The 26974-nt window shown below is 33.6% G+C and overlaps 1 protein-coding gene and 1 non-coding gene across 2 annotated transcripts in view; both read left to right on the forward strand.

Annotated features, from left to right (window-relative positions):
* LOC113518064 (galanin receptor type 3) overlaps positions 1-26096 on the forward strand; it is an 86114-nt gene extending 60018 nt beyond the window's left edge. Inside the window, exons 2-5 of the mRNA XM_026902823.3 lie at positions 21794-21933; positions 22570-22745; positions 23360-23501; positions 25243-26096. Coding sequence (XP_026758624.1) covers positions 21813-21933; positions 22570-22745; positions 23360-23501; positions 25243-25925 — 1122 coding nt within the window. The 5' untranslated portion in view covers positions 21794-21812 and the 3' untranslated portion in view covers positions 25926-26096. The remainder of the gene's footprint in view (positions 1-21793; positions 21934-22569; positions 22746-23359; positions 23502-25242) is intronic.
* Positions 12189-12260, forward strand: Trnah-gug (transfer RNA histidin (anticodon GUG)). The gene has a single exon. It is a non-coding gene; the product is annotated as a tRNA-His (tRNA).
* Positions 26097-26974: the final 878 nt, after the last annotated feature.

Genomic DNA, 26974 nt, shown 5'->3' on the forward strand with positions numbered 1-26974 from the left:
TATAATTGTTTCAGTTACACGAAATTGTACGCTATTCGTATGATATTAAAGTTAAAAATTGTCCTCCAAGCTAATATTCATCCGTTCAAAGTTACCTAATCCCATCCAAGACCAAGATAATGGACTTACGTAGAATTAAGTACTAGTACAGTTAACATTGTAAAATTAAAATCAAGGACGTAATTACTCAAATTAGTGTCATTGTTACTCTTAAAATGTAGATTATGACATATAAAAAGTAAAGTAAATTTAATATTGAATTAAATATGTTAATTACATAGAAATTCATGTAGTTCAAAGTGATTTTGAAAAGCCGAAAGATTTCAATTTGTTGGAATTTTTAACTAACTTCCAAAAGAAGGAGGTAGTCAATTCGGTTGATTTTTTTTTATGTTTGTTATGTCGTAAGTCCATCAATTGAAAATCGATTTGAAAAATTCTTTTTTTTTTTAACAAAGGATGGAGAAGAACTTATGAGATGAAGGAGGAGGAGAACTTATAGAACGGTCTCATAGAAAATATATCAAAATTAATTCAGTAGTTTAGTTTTTAATTCAAAATAACTGGTTTTATCAGAATTGAAGTTTTTTTCTTTGTGGAACATAATCTTAAATTATCCATTGACAATTCAACTCCGTTATTGACAATCCTTTTTACAATTGATCGAATTTACTTCCGTTTTGGTCTTATATTAATTTTGTGACGAGTGAAGCTGTCATTTTATTTACGGAACAAAAAACTGCGTATTGCGTAAACGTTAATGCAAGCATAAATTTATAATTGTTTTTATGTAGGTTTATATTTATATGTATATATTAATATTTTATCTTTCAAATATATATATATATATATATATATATATATATATATATATATATATATATATATATATATATATATATATATATGTGTATTTTATAAAAAAGTAGAATAAAATATTAATTCAAACAAAACGTTATTAATATAATTATAATATTTTATAACATTCTCTTAATTAGAGTTACAGCTTAAGTTATCTTATAACAATAATGAATTTTCTCGGCATTATCTTAAATCTAGCATTAATTAAGTACCTACTTTATACTGTGTAAGTTTGCGTTCCACTTAGAAACAACTTCGTTTTCCTTGTCTATGCTAAATTACAAATTCTAGTGAACTTGCAAATTGTAAACGTACTACTAATTTAATTACGAAAGTCAATTTTCGTCGACATGAAATAGTTTACCTCTTAGTAATAGTACCCTAGATTTTATACGGCACTAGTTCTGAAATTCGCAGATTTATCGACTAAATTAGGATAATAGTTCTTTTGTGTCAAACCATAGACATTAATAAGTCAAGACTCTCGTTCGTATAATAAAAGAAATCGCTTTTAGCAATAAGGTCGCCTATTGTTTTCTCACTGTGATTATTTCTTGTAAATTTTTGTATCTTTTAGAGGAAATAATAAAGAGTATTTATTTATCTATCAAGAAGTGTTAAGAATTAAAATATGATGTTATCACAGGAGTATAGTATTATATTATCTGTGTTACAGAGTAGAGCATAACTGTAGGTAATTGTTTATTTACAGTTAATATTTATAGAAACATCCTTTATAGATGTCCTATTTTTACAAAATTTATAAGAATATTTCGGTTTCTTAGAAATTCTTAGTCACTTACCATCAGGTGAGCCGCATGCTCGTTTGCCCCCTGTATTAAAAAAAAATGATCGTGTTAAAATTTATGTAAATGAGGAAATAAATATTTAACATTTTATATACTTATAAGTTTTAGAAAAATACTAGCTAAATGTATATAAATAGTGAATAAATTTTTTTTTTTTTTTTTTTTTTTTTTACAACACAGGGGGCAAACGAGCATGCGGCTCACCTGATGGTAAGTGACTACCGCCGCCCATGGTCACCCACAACACCTACGGCATTGCAGGTGTGCTGCCGGCCTTTTAAAAAGGAATATGCTCTTTTCTTGAAGGTTATGTTGTCGTATCGGTTCGGAAATACTGCTGCTGGAAGTTGATTCCAAAGAGTGGTTGTGCGTGGAAGAAAGTGCCTTGAAAAACGCACGGTGGAGGACCGCCACTCGTCCAGATGGTTGGGATGAAATTGATTCCATTGCTCAAAACTTGTTTATTATCTCTGTATAATTATATTCTCTTATAATATTTTATGATTATAATACAGTTTCAGAATATAGATATCTGGTGAGAAGAAACTGCAAGAAACTCAGCAGTTACTCATACAAAATTAATGTTAGGTAGTATTTATGGCATAAAATAATATAATATTAAATAATGTAAACATAACAATAAATAAATTTAAATATAAAATAATAATAATATTAATTAATTGAACATAACAACAGTAATTACTTTATAGTATAGAGATACAAATTACCTTATCGTTCGATGGATCACACAAGACTGTTATAAGATTGTTCCTAATATATCGAATACCCGCTCTTATATATTATTTAACAGCAATCATATCAATACATTTTAACAATACTTTCGTAGTGAAAGTAATGTTATTAGTTACTAATATGACAACAAATATAATATTTAAAACATATGAGATGTTTTAAATATTATATTTGTTTTATATGTTTTATACAACTTAGAATGGCAAACAAGCTGACGGCCCACCTGATGTAAAGTGGTAACCGTCGCCTATAGACATGAGCAGTACCATGGACATAACAGAGTATACTGTTTCGCCCATGCGTTGCCATTCCTGAGGACTTAGATGTTATTCTTCTGTACCCAGTAAATTCACGCCATATCCCACCCTTCAAACCGAAACACAGTCATGCAAACACGACTGCTTCACGGTAGAAACACGAATGGTACAGAGGTACCCAAGCAATCGACTTTTGTACAAAGTCTCCCTCTGGTGAAATTTATTTTGGTATTTAGACTAGTTTACAATGAATACGTTAATTACATTATTTCATTATGATTAATTTTGTTGTAAACAACTTTCAAATCACTTTTACAATATTTTCACTAAATCTCGATATCAACACGATGTTATAATATCACATTTATTACCAGATATGTGATATTTCATGGCAATTGTAATCTCAATTATTTACCTGGATAAATAACACCTTAACTGAACTTATAAATAAGGCGATGTATTGACTTCACTGAGGTAATATATTCACTAGTATATACCCATGCTATCAAGCACATAATTTGTTTGAATGTGTTATATTTTTAATGCTGTTTTTAGTCTCTGATTGCGTATCTTGCTTTTTTTAGTACATTAATATGTTAACAGGTCTTTAATCTGTTTGCAAAGTATCATTTATACCTTTTATTACTATATTTATGTTTAGGGGTGATAGTAAATAGTATAGCATATAAATTATAGATCTAAATAAATAAATAAATATATACTTAATAAATATTTATGTTTATAGACATCACAGAATACACTTAAATGCCTATTGTACCTGTTCATAACATGTTGCCACTTCTGAGAACTAAAATAATATTACACTTCATACCCAATAATTCCACTGAAATATCCCAAACCTTCAAACCGAAACACAAGACTTAAGGTCATTTAAAATGTTCTTCTGTATTATTTTTTTATTGTATTTGTATGTACTATCTTAGATTACATTGACTGAATATCAAGCGTTAAATTTTAGACATTTTTTTTTTAAATCCTATTACAAACAATGCTTTTTTTTTTCAGTGTTGCCAGTAATTGGATTAAAATTTTCCTAGGTCACTTCAATTTTTTAAATTAGTATTTGGAATTGTTTTTTCTAATATAATATAAATATACACATGTTCAAGTAGCTTATATAAATGAATATACATGTATTAATTAAAATAGCGGTCGTTGTTGAGTATTTAAATTTAGAAGACAAGCATCAATACAAATCAATATGCACTGTCTGTTTTGTTCTTTCAAATATATATTTATAAGAATTTTGTATTGTTTTTATTTTTTTAATTTAACTAAATTATAATATGAATTCCTCCCATATATACGCTTAGTGTTGTTGGTAACTCGATTTACGGACACGCAAAAAATTTTGACTTGTTTTCGCAAAACCTTGGAGACACTGAGTTGTTGCCATTTTGTGTTACTATGGCACACGCATGAAGGAAGGGAAAGAAAGGAGATTGTTAGTTTATATATTTTGATTTTTTTTTTTCTTATTTGTGCTTTTTTATTTTCATTCTTTTATCTATATCATGTGTATTATACACAGTAAAAGAGATATAAGTGTATTTTTTTATGGTAATTTGTGCTGTAAATAATGTAAATAAATTATCTATCTATCTATCTATCTATATAATCTAAGACATAGATATTATATCTATTTATTTAACAGTAATAGTGTAAACGAAAAAAGGCCATATGTTTTGAAATCACTCGAAGGATTAGTCAGGGCTTATATAAAGGGTCAATGCATAGCTACATGAAAACGGTTTATGAATTGCAAAAATTTTTCTTCAACTATGACTACGTAAATTTTTTTATTTAGATTACTAGGATTTAATGAAAGTTTACCAAAGCATTATTATTTATACTGTGGCAAAATTCTCCTTGTCTTCTTCATTTCCTCAATGGCTATCAGTTGCTATTTTTACAACCATTGCTGTCAGCGTTGTGTATGAAAGGCTCGTAACTTGAAAATTTTTATTTTACTAAAAGTAATATTCAAAGCACAATCATAACAAACAATAACTCATTGTTCCATCTCGTATTTATATATATTTAAACTACAGTTCTTGAATTTAAATTAAATGTCCACCGTTCCCGCCATTTTTTATTATCTATGTCATAGACCAAGTAATCACTAAGTTATTTAAGAGTCAGCACTGCCCTTGTATTGGTAAAACTGGAAAATGACACTATGCAGCCACCTAGAAGTACCGATATAAAAAAATTAATCAGTATTCGTGCTGTTATATATTTTTTTACAATATGCCTCAGTCCAAAATATCGATATTAATATGTATCATAAAAGATCTAGCTACTTTATAGTATACAGTTTTCAAATTCAATCAACTGGTTACATAGAATTAATAAAAAAGATTTTTTTTATTTGATAATGTCTTTCATTTTTTTTATTGACTCAGAACCGGCTATGGCATTTATATTAAAAGGCGAAAGGAACGTTAATAACATTTCGGTATTGTCGAAAGAAAACTAATCAACTACACTTGTAGGTTTATAGGTTAATTTGAGTATTCCCCAGCGGCACCTAAGGACTTCAGGGCTTGGGCTCAGATGAAACTATAATTGGCTTCAATGACCGTGAATAGCTCCTTAACCCTCATGACATGGAAGGATGTGTAGACATTTTACGGAACGATGAGGGAAAATCATTTGAAATTAATAAGGAAGGCGAAAATGTCAATGACTGGTATTGAATGCCTTAATAGCATTACCCTCGTCATTTCTACTTCTACCTATTTAATCATGAAATTAAATATTGGTGCAAAAAGTGGTGGAATTATATATATATATATATATATATATATATATATATATATATATATATATATATATATATATATATATATATATATATATATAAGATTATATAGATAGAGTATCTCCATAAAAAAGCTTCGAGAAAAGCGGGTCAACTTTTTCATACAATTTTGCGTGATAAATAACTATTTATGTGCGTTTCCTTTATAACTTCTATATTAATATTTTTTTTTTTATAATTGTTTGCGTCTTATTAATGCGTACAAAACTCATTTTATTTATTAAATATATATACGACAAAATGCATTATGTGCGTAAATATATAGAACATTCATAAAAAAATGAATCAGTTAAAAATATTTGAATTTAGAACGCTAAATTGTATGTTCAACTTTTTATTATATAATATTTTATTAGGTAATTATATTGTTTATTTCTCAAATAAAATAAAATATTATACCATTTTATGTTCATTCCATAAAAAAAAGCTATTAATATTATACATTATCAAAGTTCAGGTTATATTTTTTTTATACAACTTAGAATGACAAACAAGCTGATAGCCCACCGGATGGAAAGTGGTAACCGTCGCCTATAGACATGAGCAGTACCATGGACATAACAGAGTATACTGTTTTGCCCACGATAACCCCCATGCGTTGCCATTCCTGAGGACTCAGGTGTTAGTCCTCTGTACCCTGTAAATTCACGCCATATCCCACCCTTCAAACCGAAACACAGCCATGCAAACACAACTGCTTCACGGTTGAAACACGAATGGTACAGAGGTACCCAAGCAATCGACTTTTGTACAAAGTCTCCCTTGTATAATATAAGTAGTTAAATAAGAATTTATGAAAATAGCGCAAACAAGGGATTCCTCGTTTATAAAGATGTAATCCAAATTCCCCTCACTAAGTATCGACAATCTTCAATATAAACAAAGTGAGTTTGTTTGTTTAACATCTCTTGGCGCCTTAACGTCTCAACGATGCGTCATAAAATTTGGTATGCAGTATTTGGAATGAAGAAGGTTATAGACTATATTTTATCTCTACCAATCAACATATCCCGATCAGGCAGACATAGTCGTGGGAAAAAACTAGTATAAAATAAATTATAGTTATAAAAAAGAACGAAGATGTTGTACAAGTCTGTTGGCAATCGAGTGACGATATTGCATCTAATGTTTCTTTATTGGCCCAACAATACTTATTTGACGTATGTAATATATCAGAAAATCAAATACCAAAGACTCAGCGATATGGGTACTTCAAAAAAATAGAGATCTTCCAATATCCTCTTTGTGACACCGTAATGGAATTTGTGAAAAATAAGAAAATGTCGTCGTTGGTCGTCCAGTATTAGATTAATTCGGGTTCTCTGAGCAACTAAATTGCCAGAATTCTAGACTAGTACGATGGCAATTACTTATTTGTGCCGGAAAAAATGTTACCATAATTCTCGATATCAAATTTCTTTTTTACAAATTTATTTATTTATTTTATTAGATTACAATTCGGTCAGATAAAAATACTTTACTTTGGAAATAAAGTACTTCTATGAAACCGAATTATAAGATACGGGATGTGGGTCTATGGATTAGCAATGAACAAGAAAATGTTATTGCGATGAGTAAATACTCAAACCTTAAATACTTAAACATTTATTACTTGATTTATTTTTCAACTTCAAATCAGGCAAAGACCACAAACTGTATGCTTGTTTCTAACATAACAAAAAACAATATTATTTTTTAATATTATTTATAGAAAATATTTTTCTTGTTTGTTTTTTTTTTTATTATTTTTGTTAACAAACTAAAAGCATTCTAACTACATTTAAATAAAATTAATCATTAAAATTAATTTATAAGAAGATCATTAGTTATTTTAATTATGTTTGCTATTAATAAAGATATTGCGTGGCATAAAAAAGGTTTAAATTGACAACATTGTAATTTTTTGAGTCAGTAAAAAAACTAAATCGAAAACGTTGATCCGGATTTCTAATACGTAATCCACGAAACGAAATATTGCAATCAAAGCCATAATAATAAATTATTGAAAATTTGAACAATATAAATTTTAAACTTAGAAAATACCTTCTGACATTTCGATCTGGGATTTGAATCCACATCTTTATACTATCCAGACTGAGTGAATTTCCAATTGGACCATGAAAAGAATACTATCAGTTGGTAAATTACAAATCATTCTTTTCAAACGCCTGACAATCTATTAATATTTTAGGATTCTTAAATTCATGGTTACGTATTAAATGTATTTTTGGTTAGTTGATTAGAATTATTTTGTTTAATTCCGCTACCATTAGTATGTGTGCGACTGCCAACATTTGTAGACTAACTTCTATTATTTTTAGCAGAAATTCTACGACCTTTCATATTAAATTTACAGAGTACAGAGGAACAACACCTGCGTCCTCAGGAGTGGCAACCCATGGGTGGTATCATGGGCGAAACAGTATACTCTGTTATGTCCATAATACTGCTCATGTCTATAGGCAACAGTTACCATTTTTCATCAGGTGGACCGTCAGCTTGTTTACCATTCTAAGTTACATAAAAAAGTCATCAATCTCCGACCGTTATAATAATCAGGTCATAATAGTCAAACTTCAAATGTTGGCTGTCACACACTTACTAATGGTAGCGGAATTAAACAAAATAATTCTAATAAACTAGCCATTGTATGGTCATCCACAAAATAACACTTAGTTCAATGAAATATTAAAAATATTTCCAAATATAAATTTTGATACCCATCTCGACAAAGAGAACGCTCTCACAAATATCTTTGGTTACCGAAAGATCAACATCAATTTGGGCAAATTGACGGGATACATGGATACCGCGGCACGTAAACGGATTTCTCCATTTACCCATAACCCATTGCGTCTATCTTCATTGCATCATTACAGACCAAAATTCACCGCGATCCTCGATCCCATATCCCGGGCTCACTAACGCGATTTATTTACGAGCCTAGAATCGTTTTATTTGAAAGTTGCCGATAGATATGTGTATTGATGCTATTACTTGTGCAAAGGGTTTTTCTTAATGGATGATAATGGAATGGTAACCCCGCCTGTGCTATCGATATACGCTGGCTGGCCAATAGTGTGGGATAACAGGCGAGGATGAAGTCAAGTCATTTAGTCAATCGTGAGATATCCAACAATAATAATCACGATAGATTCCAGGAGCTAAGGTTTGGAGGCTGAACTAAGAAAGTATGTACATATATTGTCAGTAATGGATCCAATATTTTGCGATACTAGGAATGGGAACTATGTACTACAAAATATAGCAGTATCTATATATTGTAGTTAGAATATATTGATTGAATAAAGAATACATCGATCATCTCATATATATATATATATATATATATATATATATATATATATATATATATATATATATATATATATATATATATATATATATATATATATAAATATATCATAATAAACTACCCGATGGAAATTATTTTATGCATTTATCAATATGCTAGAAAGATGGCTGCCTTTTGCCCATACTAACTCGGCTAACGCATAATTTATTACACAATACAAATTATACATAATAAATTATTTAACTCAAAACAAACGATGTCTTGCGATTTTACGGCAGCAATAAAATAGGAGAGCAAAATATACCATATATATTTTGTTCTATATTACGTTCTATGGAGAGGCGAAAAAGTATTGTGAAAACCACTGAAATTTCAAAACGTTTGTGTAGATAGTAGAAACGTGGTAATATAATATAATCATATAACAGAAATACACATGAATTGGAGACGTGTTTCTTTTTAAAGTAGCTTAAAAAGTACCGGTAGATGCCCAAATTAAATAAAAAAGTCGCTATTTGTTATAAGTGAATATTTTTATGCAACATAGAGTGGCAAACAAGCTGACAGCCCATTTACTTATTTATTTATTTACTTAATTACTTACGGCACTATAAGGTTGCAAACAAACAAACAAACAAACTTCCACATTTATAATATTAATGTGCAACGTTGTGTATAATTTCGAAAATCTCAATTCATTCAATGAATTTTAATGATAAAAATATAGGGCTTTATACGCATTGCGGATTTTTTTCCTGTGATTTGTTTTACACATTTTTTCCACATTTATCCTTATATGTGGCCAATAATTATGTGTTATTTACATACGTGATGAAAACGGTTCGGGAAGGTCTTTGCACAGCCATAGGTATGATTGATTATCATCATAGGTTTTGATTGATTAACTGATTGCGTATAATATGTATTTTATGCTACTGTAACGCGTAATACCTCTGGTATTGCAGGCGTTCATAGGCTACGGTAACCGCTTACCATCAGGTGGGCCGTATGCTTGTTTGCCACCTCAGTAGTATAAAAAAAACTGTATTTCAACTGAATTTGTAATAGTCATTGTGTATTTTTATGTTTTTGGTGCAATAAAGAGTTAAATAAAAAAAATAAAAAATAATCCGGTAATATTTTATTCAACTAGGTGTTATTATATGGAAGTCCATATCACTGGTTAATTGTTAAAATACAAAATAAATTATTAATATTTTATTTATTTTATTTAATACTTTATTGTACACATTAGTTATAAAAATATGACAGAGGTAAACAAAAGTACAAAGGCGAGCTTAACTCTGATAGAGTTTTCTTCCAGCAAACCCAAAGTGGAAATAATTATTTATATAAACATAAACAATTACTCTGTATGTTACTTGACACAATTAGTAAACTACATTAATAGCATACCTTTTAATCGAATTAACAATGCATAAAATAATTAAAATATTTCTTTTTTTTTATTGTCTTGTTGAGATTATTATAATAATTTAATTAATTAAATATATAAAAAAAATATAGCTTCAAAAAACTTTCAAATGTTTGAAATTGTTTCTGAATGGGTGCAAGTGAAATAGAGACATCGCCTGCGCTATTGATATAAACTGGCGGGGCACCAGTGAGGGATGACAGGAAAGGATGAAGCAGGTCAGTTGGCCCATCGTGACCAATTAAACAATTATTAACCATGATAGTTTCCAGCGGATATCGCGTGGTGGTCCAAATCTGTAAGGGGAAAAAGGAGGGGGAAAGGGATTGTCTTATTAGGTCGACCTCCACGTGGTTCCCCCTGGAAACCATCGTGAACAATTCTTGTTGAATTCGTTACGATGGGCTGACTGACCTGCTTTCATCTTCACCTATCATCATTCACTGGTGCCTTACCAACATATACTGATAGCGCAAGGGATGCAACAATTTCATTTTCGTCCATAAAAAAAAAAACAAATATGCATTGTCTATACATTCTGTTTTGTCGTTACTCTATGGTTTTGTTATCGGGAATCAGTCCTAAGGGATTGGAGGCAACACGTGTTACATTATTAATATAGACGAAATAAAACATTTGTCCCTTGATTTAGTACGTTATTTAGTTACAAAACGTTTCGAACCCTTTTTAATATTCATAAACAAATTTAACAGAGACAAATATTTTATTATTTTATTCAAAAACTGCTTGTCTTCATTCCCAAGATATAAAGCTATGAAATAGAATAGAATAGAAAATCATTTATTCAAATAAACTTACATTGAAGCACTTTTGAATAGTCATTAAATTTTTTTTAATCTACCGCTCGTTCGGAAAGCTGTCTAATCACAAGAAGAACGAGCAAGAAACTTGCGTGTTGCTCTTTTAAATAATTTTATTATTACTTTACATTTTTAAGTTTAAAGTAAAAGAAAAAAAAAACAATATGTACCAAATTGTTTTAGTTAAGTAAGTTTTTGACAAAAAAACCCTACAACCTTTTATTGAAGCGATGATGAAACAAATTACATCAAGCCCCTTAGACCCCGGCGCCTCCTTAGATCTCAGCCCCCTCGAGCGCTTTTTCATTACCCTTTGTCCCCCCTTGAGACTTTTTAATACATACTTAGAATACGAGTACATGTAACACCTACCTAGTTCCGCATCAATCAATCAATCAGTGAATGAATAAATGAATAAATGAATAATTGAATGAATGAATATTTATTTCCGAAACATGCTAAGTTTATAGAAGTTAACAATAGGTATAAGTCCACATATTTCGCCATAATTAGGAATGCATGACACAAGTTACCAGAGGGAGACTTTATTCAAAAGTCGATTGCTTGGGTACCTCTGTCCCATTCGTGTTTCGACCGTAAAGCAGTTGTGTTTGCATAGCTGTGTTTCGGTTTGAAGGGTGGGATATTGCGTGAAATTACTGGGTACAGAGGAATAACACCTGAGTCCTCAGGAATGGCAACACATGGGGGGTATCATGGGCGAAACAGTATACTCTGTTATGTTCATGGTGCTGCTCATGTCTATAGGCGACGGTTACCACTTTCCATCAGGTGGACCGTTAGCTTGTTTGCCATTCTAAGTTGTATAAAAAAAAAAACAAAGTTTTTCAATTAATTGGCTTAGATATAAACTGTCCATTGCATTGTAATTGGAGTACCAATTATTGTATAAGTAACGGTAGCGGTTACTAAAGCGAAAGTGCCCCAGTTTAAATATAAACCTAACGAATGCAATAGGCCTTCCAATCATTAGTTTAACACTTCGAGAAGTGCACTTTTAAATTTTGCACTACTTTTTTAAACGGAGAATATAGTTGTGATTTTGGAATGTAAGCATATCAGCTCCGATAGCCGTGATCGTCTAGTGGTTAGGACCCTACGTTGTGGCCGTAGTAACCCAGGTTCGAATCCTGGTCACGGCAGTGCAAACTGTCGCGGCGGAGCTTAGTTTTTTTCTCTGGAGATATACATACAGTAGGTCCCGGCATAGAATCGACCACCTCTTCCTTTCCTTTCATGGGTGTCGTAAGAGGCGACTAAGGGAGCTTATGGTGGAGGGATGAGCAGCAACTTCCTTCTAAAAACATCTGTAAGACCCTAACTGCGGTTGCCAACCCGCCTGCCTGCTTAGTAACTACTGACAAAATATACATTTATAGGTAGAAACACGAATGAGACAGAGGTACCCAAGCAATCAACTTTTGTACAAAGTCTCTCTCTGGTAACCTCAGGTTAACCTCCATGTCGTCCCACTTGGAAACCATCGTGCTGAATTCCAGGTGTATTCATCACATTGGGCTAACTGACCTGCCTTCTCATTCACACCTATCATTCCTCACTAGTGCCCCGCCAGCGTATACCGTTAGCGCAGGCGGAGTTTTATCATTCATTAAAAGGCCCCCCTATTGGGGGGCCTTTTATTATTATTATTCCCGAGGAGTATAGTGTTAAGCTGCTTAGAATGAACTAAATAAAACAAAATCGAGTATGGTTTTGTCATCGTACAAATTAAGTATAAAAAATTATTAAATTATTACTTGCAAAAAAAGATAAATTGTAAAATTAATTATCCTGCGACGCCGACGACGCGCGAATGTTAAAAAGGTATCACGGATAAAATTGAATTCACTGATTTTGTCTTTCGCGCTCCGGTAAATCTTTTTTGATTAATTAAAACAGGTGAATTTGTTAATTGATTTAAACAAATAACAAGTTAATATTCGAATATGTAGTCTCTGTAAATGGAGTATTAAATAATTGAATTTTCGTAGTTTCCAAACAAGTACCATTTTTTTTATTTTTTTTTGTTGTAATTAATGACTCACAATAAAAATGTATTATTCTTTATTTATTATATATATATGTTTGCCGTGTAGTCCTGGCATAGAATAGAGCACCCCTTCTTTTCCGAACTTAATAGTCGAGGGATGTGTAGCAGCGTCCAATAATATAAGCCAAACTGCGGCTGTAAATCCACCTGCCAGCCTATGGAGGAGACAAATGTTCAGCAATGGACAGACAACAGCTGAAATGATGATATATATATCAGCCATTAACTGTCCACTGCTGAACATAGGCCTCTCACATAAGGGGGGTTTTGCCAGTAGTTGCCACGCTTGGCAGGCGGGTTACCTTTTACGGTTACGGGTGCGGGTAACCGCAGTTAGGCTGTGGTAATGTTTTAAGAGGGCTGCTGCCCATCCTTTCACCTACCAATTTATTTATAAAAAACATTGATAATAAAAATTTAATATACATATATATAGCTTTAAATATCCGTATATAAAAACATCTCCAGATGGACTGATGATCTCCGCAAGATAACGGTAAGAAAATGAATGCAAAAGGCAGGGGACCGCATTACATGGAAGGCTTTGAAAGAGAATAATGAATGAATGAATCTAAAAACATATTGTCTTCAAGCTAAAGAAAAAAAAAAACAAAAGTTCAACGGACAAAACGATAGCCCGATAAAGGCTGCAAACAGTAGGAGTGGAGTACTTAATATCAGCGTCTAGACAGCGCGCGGTTCATTTGTAATAAATCATTTGGGGTTTTTCATTTTACTGGTACAGATTGTTCATTGTAGATTCTGGGGCTTATTATTATAATTTATATATGTATATTTATTATCCGTGTGGTACAATATTGTCCATGTGGTCCCGGCATAGAATAGGCCACCCCTTCCATTCCCATGGGTATCATAAGAGGAACTAAGGGAACTGAATGGTAGAGAGATGAACAGCAGCATCCCTCTTAAAACAAAACCAGGAGTACAAAAATAGTTGCTTGGACACCTCTGTCCCATTCGTATTTCTACCGTGAAGCAGTTGTGTTTCCATGGCTATGTTTCGGTTTGAAAGGTGGGATATGGCAGTGAATTTACAGGGTACAGAGGAATAACACCTGAGTCCTCAGGAATGGCAAGGCATGGGGGGTATCATGGGCGAAACGGTATACTCTGTTATGTTCATGGTACCGCTCATGTCTATAGGCGACGGTTACCACTTTCCATCAGGTGGGCTGTCAGATTGTTTGCCAGCTGGTTGCTTAAAAAAATCTCTAAAAGCCTAACTGCGGTTGGCAACTCACCTGCAAACCATGGCAACTACTGGCAAAACTCCACAAAGGGGAAGGCCTACGTTCAGCAGGCTGTGTTGTTTCATCGGATGACCACAGAATGTTTGTGTTCAGAGATTAAAGATCTAATTATATTTCTATTTGAATTCATCGTCATTATCATCATCATTTCAGCCATTATCCGTCCACTGCTGGACATAAGCCTCCCCCGTGGACTGCCATAAAGAACGGTCCTTAGCCACCTGCATCCACTATTTGAATTAACCCTTAAAAGCCTGGGGGGGGGGGAAAGGGATTGTTAGTAATGGAGACTGAGAATCCCATTGCTAGCAATATACCCAACCAGGTCGACCTCCTCGTGGTTCCCCCTGGAAACTATCATGGTTAATTCCTGATGAATTCATCATGATGGGCTAACTGGCCTGTTTTCATTCTCATCAATCACCCTTCATTGGTGTATCACCCTTCGCCAGCGTATCCCGTTAACGCAAGCGGGGTTACCATTCCATTTTCACCCATAAAAAAAACCCTTAAAAGCCTGATTTTTTAAATCAAATTAAAAAATATATAAGTGTACCCTGTACTGTGTTTACTAATAAGGAAAAATAGTAAAAAAAAACAAAACAATATTTTTATATATTTATATTGAAAAAAAAATTTGATAACATGTAAACAGCCAAATATTAAAATAAAATCGATTGTAGGCGCTCAATGCGATTTATAACCCCGGTATCGAATTTGAAACTTCAGGTATTTAAAGGTTAAATATTATTAATTTAATTCCTTTTAATTATAAATATGTTTTACTGTACTGATGCTTTCCTGGATGAGCGTATTGGACTGTAAAGCTCATCCAGTTGGTGTAATAAATAAATAAATAATTTATTTATTCCTGACTGTAGTTCTATCAGCTATTTCTAAATTCACTAAAGAGTATTCCATAATTGTATCAGTTGTTTATTCCTTTGATTTTAAAGTTAAAATATACAATTACATAGATAAAATAAGAGAAAATGTAACCTTTACATGTAGCTATGACGTGCAGTTACTAACGACGTCGCCTTTAGGCGTATTCCAAATTTCAAAGCTTATATAATATTTAGGGGGCGAGTAAGGAACGAGTCCTTGTTATGTAAGATTTCTTTTATCTCGCAACTTTTATGCTCGCTGAAAAATACTGCGACTTTTATGGCGGAACAATTACTTGCCACCTATTTTAAGATGGATATTGTTCTAAGAATTCTCCGGTTCTGTTATTTTTAATAAATAAATTCATAGATATTTCGTTTATATAGATAGAGCATCGTGTATGAAAAACAGATCAAAATTTAGTCGAATAAACATCACTTTGCCTATATTTTGACACATATTTGTTTTAAACGAGATAATAATAATTTATTAATTCAATAATGGTCTATTAATTTCCCTGAAGATGCCTCGTTTCGTTTAGAAACACATTTTGCAAAACGTGCGTGGACGGAATAGCGGTCGGTGATTGAAGGATGATTACCCCGCCTGTGCTATTGGTATACGCTGGCGGAGCACTAGTGAGGGATGATAGAAGAGGATAAAAAGGCAGGCCAGTTAACCCACCGTGATGAATACACCTGAAATTCAGCACGATGGTTTCCAGGGGTCACCACGTGGAGGTCGACCTGACATATATTGCTAGCAATGTGACTGATAGTCCGCGTTACTAATAATCCCTTTCCCACTGGCTGTGTAAGATGAATCTCTTCAAATCAAGAAAGTCTTCAAGAATGGCAACGCAAAAAACATATCATGGGCGACATAGAATTTTTGACGAATACAGGATTAAACATTATGAGATACTTCATCATTATACCATATCAGCCTTTACCTGTCCACTGCTGAACATAAGCCTTCACCTCAGGGGCTTTTGCCAGTAGTTGCCACGCTTGGCAGGCGGATTGGCAACTGCAGTTAGGGGTTTAGACATATTTTACGAGGAACGCTACTGCCCATTCCTTGTCTTCTCTTAGTCGATTCTTTCGACATCCACGGGAAAGGAAGGGGTGGCCTATTCTATGCTGGGACTACACGGCCAATGATGAAATACTTACAGGATAGGAAATAAAATACATTAAAAATAGTCCAAGTAGTATGGTAATACGTTACTATTAAATTTACATTTAAACAACGCAAGACGCTGGTGCAAAAAATGTAAGCATAAATGCTCTACTACCCAAAGCGGAAGCGGAGTGAAGCCGGGGCGAGTTACTAGTATGATTATGTTATACGGTGCGAAATGAATACAATGTATAAAGATATGAAATGAATACATTCATAAATAATGAAGGCACGTGACGCGCCAAAACACGGCGTAGCAATATATTACGTGTGTAGTACCTGCCCGATATAAAAACATATTGGAGTGAAGGAAATTATGTGTAAAATAAAGAAATATTGCATAATTTTTAACATCATAAATGTAATTTATGCTCATGAGGAACATCAAAACCCTTCGGATGGAATGATATTTATTTATTTAAATAACTTTATTGACCAAAAGAAAATATGATACAAATGGCGGACTTAATGCTAGTAACATTCTTTACTAATCTACTTTTGTGATGAACTGAGAATTACGATATACTCGTATATGTATATATATGTACACACATATATCTGATTTGAATTTAATTTAATATCTAGTATAAAAACAACAAATAATATTAGTATTATTATACATTATATTAAAATATGAAAATGTAAAATATAAAGAACCGCAGATTAAGTAATCACTACGATATTTGAGAGTTGGCACTGCATTTAAAATAAGGATACTGGAAAATGTATCTATGTAATCATATCTAAATAACAAAGTCGATAGGTATCATAAAAGATCTAGAAGCTTCATGGTGCAAAATTTTCAAATTCAACGAACTGGTTGCATAGACATAGTATAAATTTTTATTAAATTTTATTAAGAACAAATAATTTTCCAGATATTTAGCAAAAAAACCTTTTCTAACTTTTATATTATTATAATCTGCAGATATTGTAATAATATAAAAGTTACAAAACAAACAACATACTAAACTGAAAATAAAAATGTTCACTGGGTGGCAGATGTTGGGACGGGTTATTGTTCTTTTGCCTTGGACCTATAAGGACAAACTTTTTAATTTTCTCCGTCTACAGAACATCACGTAGTAAACTAATCTTGTAACGTTTAGTTCGCTTTGTTTTTTTTTTTATTCGAGCGTCGGGTGTCCGTAAACAGCCGACGAGATAAAATTTTAGTACATGCCTTGAATTTACGAGATACCTAACAATAAAATGCTTTGTATCAAATTTGTAATTACAATATATTTTGTTGCTGTGATTATCAAAAATTTTATGTGATCGATTTTATGGACGTTCCTTTTCACACAACCTGCTCACTGGAGGATGATTATTTGCGTTTTGATCTATAAAGGATATTCTTTATGAACTGTTTACTTAGTGTTACATTTTGAATTAACAGATAGACAAACATTTAAGAAAAAATAAACTATTTATATATACGCAAAATACTGTTTTCTGTAACTTTGCCCGCTTTCGTGTGTGAAGGTTTGCCGTGTGGTCCTGGCATGGAATAGGCCATCCTTTTCTTTCCCACGGGTATCGTTGGAGGCGACTAAGGGAACTTAATAATGAACGCTACCACTCGGTTTTCCCCCTTCTACCAACGTTTATATATTAATTCAACGCTTTGTAATTATTTTAACTAAAATTAAATTGATGTTAACAAATAAACACTTTTTTAATTTTTTCAGTATTTAACTAGGTTATATAGGTATAATATATTTTTTTTTAAATAGATATATTATTGAAACTCAATTTTCCAATTTTAATTTAGGTCAATACTTTACTAACTATCAGGGAGCTAAATCACATACCTACATAAATTTATTCTCTTAAGGCGTCATCGAGAAATTATATTATTAACAACATTAGAACGTAGGCACATTTTCAAGGAACTTATATACTTGTCTGTATAATATATATAAGTGGTGCATTGTTTGCATAATTATACTCGTAATTCTTACCCGGGAGCGGCTCTTGCGGTTTGAACCCGACTTCAAAAGCGTCTCATACCGAGTGAGTACTCCCTCTCTCTCTAAATTTCCGAAATATTTATGTAGTTTTGTTTATAAATAATGCTTAGGTATTTTAAACGCTGGATGCGCCGTTGATAAATTTTTATTGCGCTACATTGTCAGTTACTAGCAAAACCCCCCAAAAGGGAGAGGCCTATATTCAGCAGTGGACAGTTATCGGCTGATGTGATGATGATGAAGTATGAAAACTGCACTTAACACATGATGATAGGGGGAAGGGATTGTTAGAAATAGGAGGATTTTTTAATGGATGATAATGGAATGGTAACTCCACCCGCGCTATCGGTATACACTGGCGGGGCACCAGTGAAGGATGATAGATGAGGATGAAGCAGGTCAGTTAGCCCATCGTGACGAATTCAACAAGAATTGTTCGCGATGGTTTCCAGGGGAAACCACGTGCAGGTCGACCTAATAAGGCATATTGCTTGTAATGGAGCTGTAAAACTCCATTGCTAACAATCCCTTTCCCCCCCAAGAAATGAGAGGTTAGTCCCCATCACTACCAATATACCCTATCAAGTCGACCTCCACGCGTTTTCGCTGGAAACTATCGTGGTGAATTCCAGGTGAATTCATCACGATGGGCTAACTGACCTGCTTTTTCATTCTCACTAATCATCCCTCACTGGTGTCCTGCCAGTGTATGTAACCCAGCACAGGCGGGGTTAGCATTTCATTATCATTAATTTTTTTTTACTTGATGATAAGGGAATGGTTATTCTACCTGCTCTAACGGTATACGCTGGCGGGGCACCAGTGAGAGATAATAGGTGACAATGAAAAGGCAAGTCAGTTAGCCTATCATGATAAATTCACTTGGAATAGAATACGATAGTTTCCAGGGGGAACCGCAAGGAGGTTGATAATGGGGTTACTAATTCTTATTTTTAACAGTCTATTAGCCCCCCCCCCTCCCCCCTATTATCATTGATTATAAAAATACATGGCGGTGTAGTACAGGTATCAAGCAACTACAGTTTCACTGGGGGGAAAGGGATTATTAGTAATGGAGACTGAAAATCCCATTGCTAGCAATATACCCAACCAGATCGACCTCCTCCTCGCAGTTCCCCCTGGAAACTATCATGGTTAATTCCTGATGAATTCATCATGATGGGCTAACTGGCCTGTTTTCATTCTCATCTATCACCCTTCACTGGTGCTCCGCTAGCGTATCCCGTTAGCACAGGCGGGGTTACCATACCATTTTCACCCATAAAAAAAAACTACAGCTTCACTTTATTTGTATAATAATAATATTTGTTATTTACGCCTCCTAAGAATCAACTCAATGTAATGTAAGCATCAAACAAAAGCTGTTAGTGGATAAATAATTAAAAATAAATTCAAACAATTAGATAGATAGATAGATAGATAGATAAGATTAAGAGAGGGACTGACTAAAAGCCAGCACTGTGCAGCTGTTTACATTGCGCTGGGATACTCACAGCATCAGCTGAGCCGGTTCCTTTGCCTAGTATGGGATACTTCTTGTATATGTATTTTTTTTTATATTTTCTATTGTGATTGTGTGTTTACTGGCAATAAATGTTTTCTATTCTATTCTATTCTATTCTAAACACTTATTTGAGTCATTTATGACACACGTCAAAAACATGTTAACATGTAGTCAGCTAAATTGATATTTGGCAGTCTCAATTTAAAACAGACACGCCTTTTTTTTCAGTGTTACTAGTAATTGAATAAAAAATATCCCAGACCAAGTCGATTTCTTAAATTTGTATTGGAAACTATTTTTTTTTCTAATATAAATATGCATATACTTACAATTCCCAAAGAGGGTTGACGTCAGGCAGGTGGCCGGTCGTAAAACTAAAAACCAAGTCTTTTTGTAATATGGACAAAATCATATTACGCCGACCCCAAATTATTAGGATAAGGGTAAGAAGATAATGAATGACACACGTAAATTAACAACTGAATTCATACAATCAAATGAGTTACGTTATTATAGAAATAATATACAAAAGATAAAATACAAAAATATGTTTTCGTCGTGTGTGTCGCTGTGAACAGTGACCAATTATTGTGAGGAGTTAGTGTCTGAAATATTGTAGTTTATAGCCTTACATTATATAGACAGAATGTCTTCACAGAAATATGTCGAGAAAAACGTGTCAACTTTTTCATACCATTTTACGTGATAGTTATGTTTCCTTTATAACTTCTATATTTATTTTGTCTTATAATTTGTACCTCTTTTTAATGTGTAAACACTCATTTTATTTATTAAATACGTTAAGATACATTTTATGCGTAAGTATAAGAATTAATTAGTAGTACACAAATTAATTCTTAATTAATTAGTGTACTACTAATTAATTCTTAATTAATTAGTGTACTACTAATTAATATGAAATAATTAGTAACACTGACAAAAAAAAACAAGTCGGCTAATATGACAGGTAGCTGACTAAAAGTTGACCCGTTTTTAAATCTCGATACTCTATCTGTTATCTTTATAGCCTTGTTATAGCCTACATACAGATCACCAGGCTCCTAACCGATACGCATTTAAATTATTTATTGGTACATCAACAGTTTTAATATAGTATGTTACAATACAACACTTAATATAAAAATGGTATATGAAAACCCTTAGATTATAAAGTACGCTATACTAAATCTGTGTGAACATCATTTAAAAATGTGCACTGCATAGGTATCATGAATATATTTCCTAAATAACTGTTAAATAAGAATTAAAACTTACGAAAAATATCTTTTTCCAACACGAATCAGTCGATAGTACGCCATTTGCAAAAGTGTCAAATTTTACCGATGTATCAACGTTAGAAAGTTAACGGGTGTCATAGACTGTCGATGTTACTACTACAAAACTATATATTCCACACAAATGTTGTGTAAATCTTGTGTACCTAGTCTCCGATAAGGATCAAGTATCCCCAGTCTCCCCTATAATATTGTAATATGTGATTATTATCCCCTATATATGGAAATATGTAATTACTTAAATTATTTGTACTTATCACAAAAATAACATACAAACAAAATACAAAATATCCAAAACTTTTCCATGTCTTCAGCACGGGTTTATTCAATGTCGGCAACGCACATATAATTCCCCTGGTATTGCTGACGTTCATAGGCTACGATAACCGCTTACCATCAGATAGGCCTTATACTTATTTGCCACCTCAATCGTATAACAAAACTGTTTAACTCAAAAAATGCATACATATAAACGTTTTATTTGTTGACAGTACGTAAGGATGCGGCGTGATGTACAACATTAGCGATGACGGCGGAGCGGACGCGGGCACGGGCGCGGAGGAGACGCGTGCGCACACGGTCGCCGCACTCATCGCGCTCTACATACTCGTATCAGCTATAGGGATTATTGGTGAGATTATCTGTTTATCCTCACGCCAGCTTCCTTGAGGGGTAGGCAGAATCGAGTGCTTCATCTAGTAGATAGATTAGTGTAAGCACCTTAATCTATTTTCAATGATATAAAGATAATATATATATTATTTTTTGGGTGTTTACTTATTTACTTGTAATGGATAAACTGAAAAACTATTCAACTAATTTTAAAAATTCTTTCAACTGTGGACATTATCAGTGAAGGCTATATATTAATTAAATAAAATAAAAATCCTTACAAAAATTACAATAATATAATCCAAAGTATCAAAAATTTGCCTATTAAATCTATTATAAAATACTAATTTATCTTTCTATCTAACCGTGCGAAACTGGGGCGGATTTCTAATTTCCTTTTTTATATACTACTAATATAATACTTATATCATTTTATAATCGAATAAAGAACATTAGAGAGTGAGATATGGCAGTAAAATTCTAAGGTATGGAACATAGCACCTTAGTCCTCAGCAATGACAACGCTTAAGCACCACATGGGCACCACAATGTATTCTGTGATATCCATATCTATATGTGATGGTTACCATTTACCCTCAGATAAAGAAGCAACTTGTTTACAATTTCAAGTTGAATAATAAAACGTTATGTGCAGGAAATGTGAGCTTAATGGCTGCGCTAGCGTCGGGCGGTGCGTCCCGATTGCGAACTCCTCAACTGCTCAGCGCATGCGCAGCGGACTTCCTCGTGTGTGCTGCTAGCGCGCCGCTGGCCGCTACACGAGTTGCAAAAATACATCATCTCCCATGCCACGTTGTATTTTATATAGAGGTAAAACATCCTGCATATATTTATGTGAACTTTGTGAAAAGAGGTGTCTGTCTCTTACGCTACAAAATTGGCTGACACGCCCGAATAAGGTCACTATGTTATGTTCTATGTGAAGTTATAATAGGAATATTAGGATTTTTTTAAAAACTTATATGGCAATAGATATTACGCCTTATCTTGTCTGTGACCCATGAAGTATATACCTTTAGCCCACAAGAGTAGAAATCTATGAAAGATATAATTGGCTTCACGTATAATATATTCCATTCAATTTTGCCATTAGGCGATAATTATTAGATGGAAAGCAGACGTCCTAGAGAATCAATTACTAAGAATATACACTATCCACTTGACCTCCACGTCGTTCTCCTTAAAAATTATCTTAGCTAATTGTCGATGAACCATCGTGATTTCATTCGCAGCTGTTACTATTCACTGATATACTCGTACTAGCGAATGATGTCTACTTTTAACTCAGGCGGGATTCATTACTTAAAAAATAAAAGGCAAACCCTTTTCCATTTAAATTTACTTTCAGTTTATTCTCAAAGTATAATAAAATTTCATCGGTGGCCTTTAATAGATAATAATTATAAAATACTTTTTTACTACAGTCATTTCCCGTAGCAGCGAGCACGTTATCGCTGGTCGCGATCGCAGCGGACAGGTGCGGCGCAGTGCGGCGCGGTAACGGATCGCTCTGTGCAAGACCCTCGCTCGCTGTTGTCGCTGTATGGATTACAGCTTTAGTATTAGGTGAGGTTGATTTTATTTTTTATTGTACACAAAAGGCATTATAAATAAAAAAATATATACTTAATTAATTATTAATTATACATAATAGAGCACAAGGGTGAGTTTATCTCTAAAACAGATTTCTTTCAGTAATCCTAATATGAGGTAAACTGATAGTTTATTCGTAGTTACAGGCATATATGTATATTTACCGATCGACTTAAATATTATTGTTAAAAATAAATATATAAAATATCGGTACAATTGAAAACACAGACAGGTATGAACACACAAAAAAAATCTAATTATATATCAGTAATTTATATGTAAAGAGATAAATATATATAATATATAATATACAAATGTAATAAGTACATACATTAGCATTGTAAAAGGTAAGACTTCAGACGCGATTTGAAAATCCCAATGCTTGGGCTGTTTCTAATTTCATAAGGAATTGTGTTTCATAATTTAATTGCAGTCACGACAAAAGAGTCTAAATATGCTTGACCAGAATGAGTCGGAATTTGTGATCGTAATTCGATATTATTCTGATAGAAATGGAGAAGAAAATATAAATAAAAAGTATTTCTTGATCTCATCTCGTATTATGTTCAGCGAAACATGAACAGGTTTAATATTGCTACGTACGCACGGCACCGACCGACGGTAACAGATCGCTGCCTCTCGCTACTATCATAGTCATAAACATAGTTATTCATTTTACATTATTATTAATAAAAATTATTTATTGAACTATAAACAGTAAAATTACATGTAGTCCTGGCGCCCAAACTAGCATTAACTGTATGTCAGAAGTCAGTGCCTTCCCAAGTTACAATTTAGTTATAGTTCTATATACATATACAACATTGTTGTAATCTATATACAAAAAAAAATCTAGTATGTAATATTGATATGTGTTTGCGTGCGTGTGTGCGTGCGTGTGTGCGTGCGTGTATGCGTGCGTGTGTGCGTGCGTGTGTGCGTGCGTATGTGCGTGCGTATGTTTGTGTGTATATCTTTTACAAGTATATTTAGTTATCAGAGGATAACTGTACAAAAATCATCTTCTTTGATAACTATGTCCAAGCAGCTGTGTTTGCATGGCAATGTTTTAGTTTAAAAGGTATCCCACCTTTAAAAATGAAATTACGGTAAAGAGATATAACAGCTTAGGCCTCTGGAATTAAGGGCATTATGATCGCCACAGTTTATTTTATGATGTCCACAGTATAATGTTTATAGGCGGCTATTATTAACCGCAAAAATATCCAAAGGTGTTTAAATAAATATATTTAATATCTATTAATGTTTAAAAGTTTCTTTTACGTTGTAATTTATGGCTAACTAACGACCGTAATATTATATGGAGCACTCGCCTTCATTACACGAGCATATATTATTTTTATTGATTGTGGCAAGGGACGAGCCTACCGCCATTTCTTTGATTAATTAGATTCGTTATAATTCACCCTTACTGAAGAGTGCTTAAGAGAGTATAATATGGCATATAAAGCATCTTCGCATCACTCAAGACCGCAGTGAAGGCTATATTTTGTAACGCTGTTATCATTCTTTGTGTAGAGCATGTTCGTGTATGGGTTAATGCTTTTCTGGGACAGAAGGGCTTCAGATTTATAAAATTTTAACTCCTGTTCAGTCTTGGCAGTAGACTACTATCACTTCTTTCCACCATGTTCCTTTTTCTCAAGAAATTAAACCTGACTTCTTCTTTTCAACGCATCCTTTTTGTCAACAGGAGCAACTGCCGTTACAACGATGTGCGTCTCCTGCCCGCCTCTGGCTGCGGTCCACGCACTACTCACCTACTGTTTCCCAGTCATAGCCGTTGCAAGATGTCATTGGGCGGTACGGGTCAAATTGACCGCACTGTCCCTCACTGCACGGGCTGCACACGGAGAGCTCCCGCTACCCGTCCCCCTGATGCGACGACCCACACACGTCATCATAGTTGCGGGTGTAGGGCCCAGAGAACGCCGTGACGCTGTTGACGTAGGCGACGTTAGAAGCAAGAAGAAACTTCAACCGAGCCTCCTCGGTCCCCAACCGCAGACTTCGACGTTGCGGTCCCGACGACGTCTCGGCAACGTCCTAATGGGTATCGCTGCAGTATTCGCTTTATGCTGGTGCCCCCATGCAGCTATAGTTATATGCAGCGCTTTCGGACTCCACGCACCTTTGCTGCTTAGGCAGTACGCGCTGTTGTTCGGATATGCTCACTCTGCATTAAATGCAGTCGCATATTGGGTGTTGAATCGACATGCGCTGACGTCCGCGTGTGCTGCGTGGCGTCTGCCACAGATAAGGGTGCGTGAAGAGCGACCTTCCTCAACTAACGAAGCAGCTCTCGGCGCATTCCACCCTCGGCTCGCCAGGCCCGCGCCCTCGCCTCGTCCGCCCCCCTCCAGTTTCCTCTATTGATGTCCTCTATCTTCTAAGCTCTGTCAATCTGTGATTCCTATCTCTCAGTGCCTCGTATAGTCTACAGGCGCCCCTGTCCCGCGGGGCCGCCGCTCGTTTCGTCGTTATAAACGTGGTTGTTTGAGATTTTATGGAGAATAATATCCGTGAAGCAATAAAGTGTATGAAACACTTAAAGTCGTTTTATTGTCGTCGTGAATGTTGACGTAAACGAATGATGACGTGTCATATTTTTGGAACAGCAGTACGTATGTGGGTATTAATCTGTGCTTGTTTTATTGCTGTTCAAAAATTAGTTTAAATTTATATTGTAATAGTTTTTTTTTTTTTTTTTATTATTTGGTTCAAATGTATTTTAAGAATGCAAACCAATGGAAAACGTACAAATTAATGACCAATGATTTTTTTATACCATTAAGGTGATAAAAAGCATACAGTCCGTCTGATGGTAAACGGTCACTGTAACCTATGGACGCCTATAACACTACGGTGTCATATGCGCGTTGCCAACCCTGAAGAAACTTTAATATATGATGTAGATTTACTGACCATAGATCACCATATAATAAACATCGATTCAAATAATAAGACATTACAAAAAGAAAGATAACTATGTTTAAAAACAAAATTTAAAACCAGTGTCGTCTCTAACATTTTTTTTTATTTATTTGATTAGTTCTTTACTGTACACACTAATAATAATATAAAGATATAAATCAGTAGAAAGCAAATGTACAAAGGCGAGCTTAACTGTACAAGAGTTCTCTTTCAGCGTTTGCTGAAAGAGAACTCTTGTACAGTTAATTTTGGGTTTCCAAAATGGAAAGCAGCATCAATGTCAACGAGTAGAGGGGTGTTGATGGCTGATAGTAGCGTTGTCATTATGATAACGGCATTATTTTCAATTTTTAGTTTTTTATTTTTTTTTACAGTAAACCTAATAATAAGTATATTTGTCATTAAATAGTCATTTTTTTATGAATCTAACTTCCAAATCGGAATGCAATTTCAGCTGATAGGAACTGGTTAAGTTTACAACAAAAAAAAAA

This window comes from Galleria mellonella, unplaced genomic scaffold (assembly GCF_026898425.1).
Source record: "Galleria mellonella isolate WM207_F2 unplaced genomic scaffold, CSIRO_AGI_GalMel_v1 utg171, whole genome shotgun sequence".
NCBI lineage: Eukaryota > Metazoa > Arthropoda > Insecta > Lepidoptera > Pyralidae > Galleria > Galleria mellonella.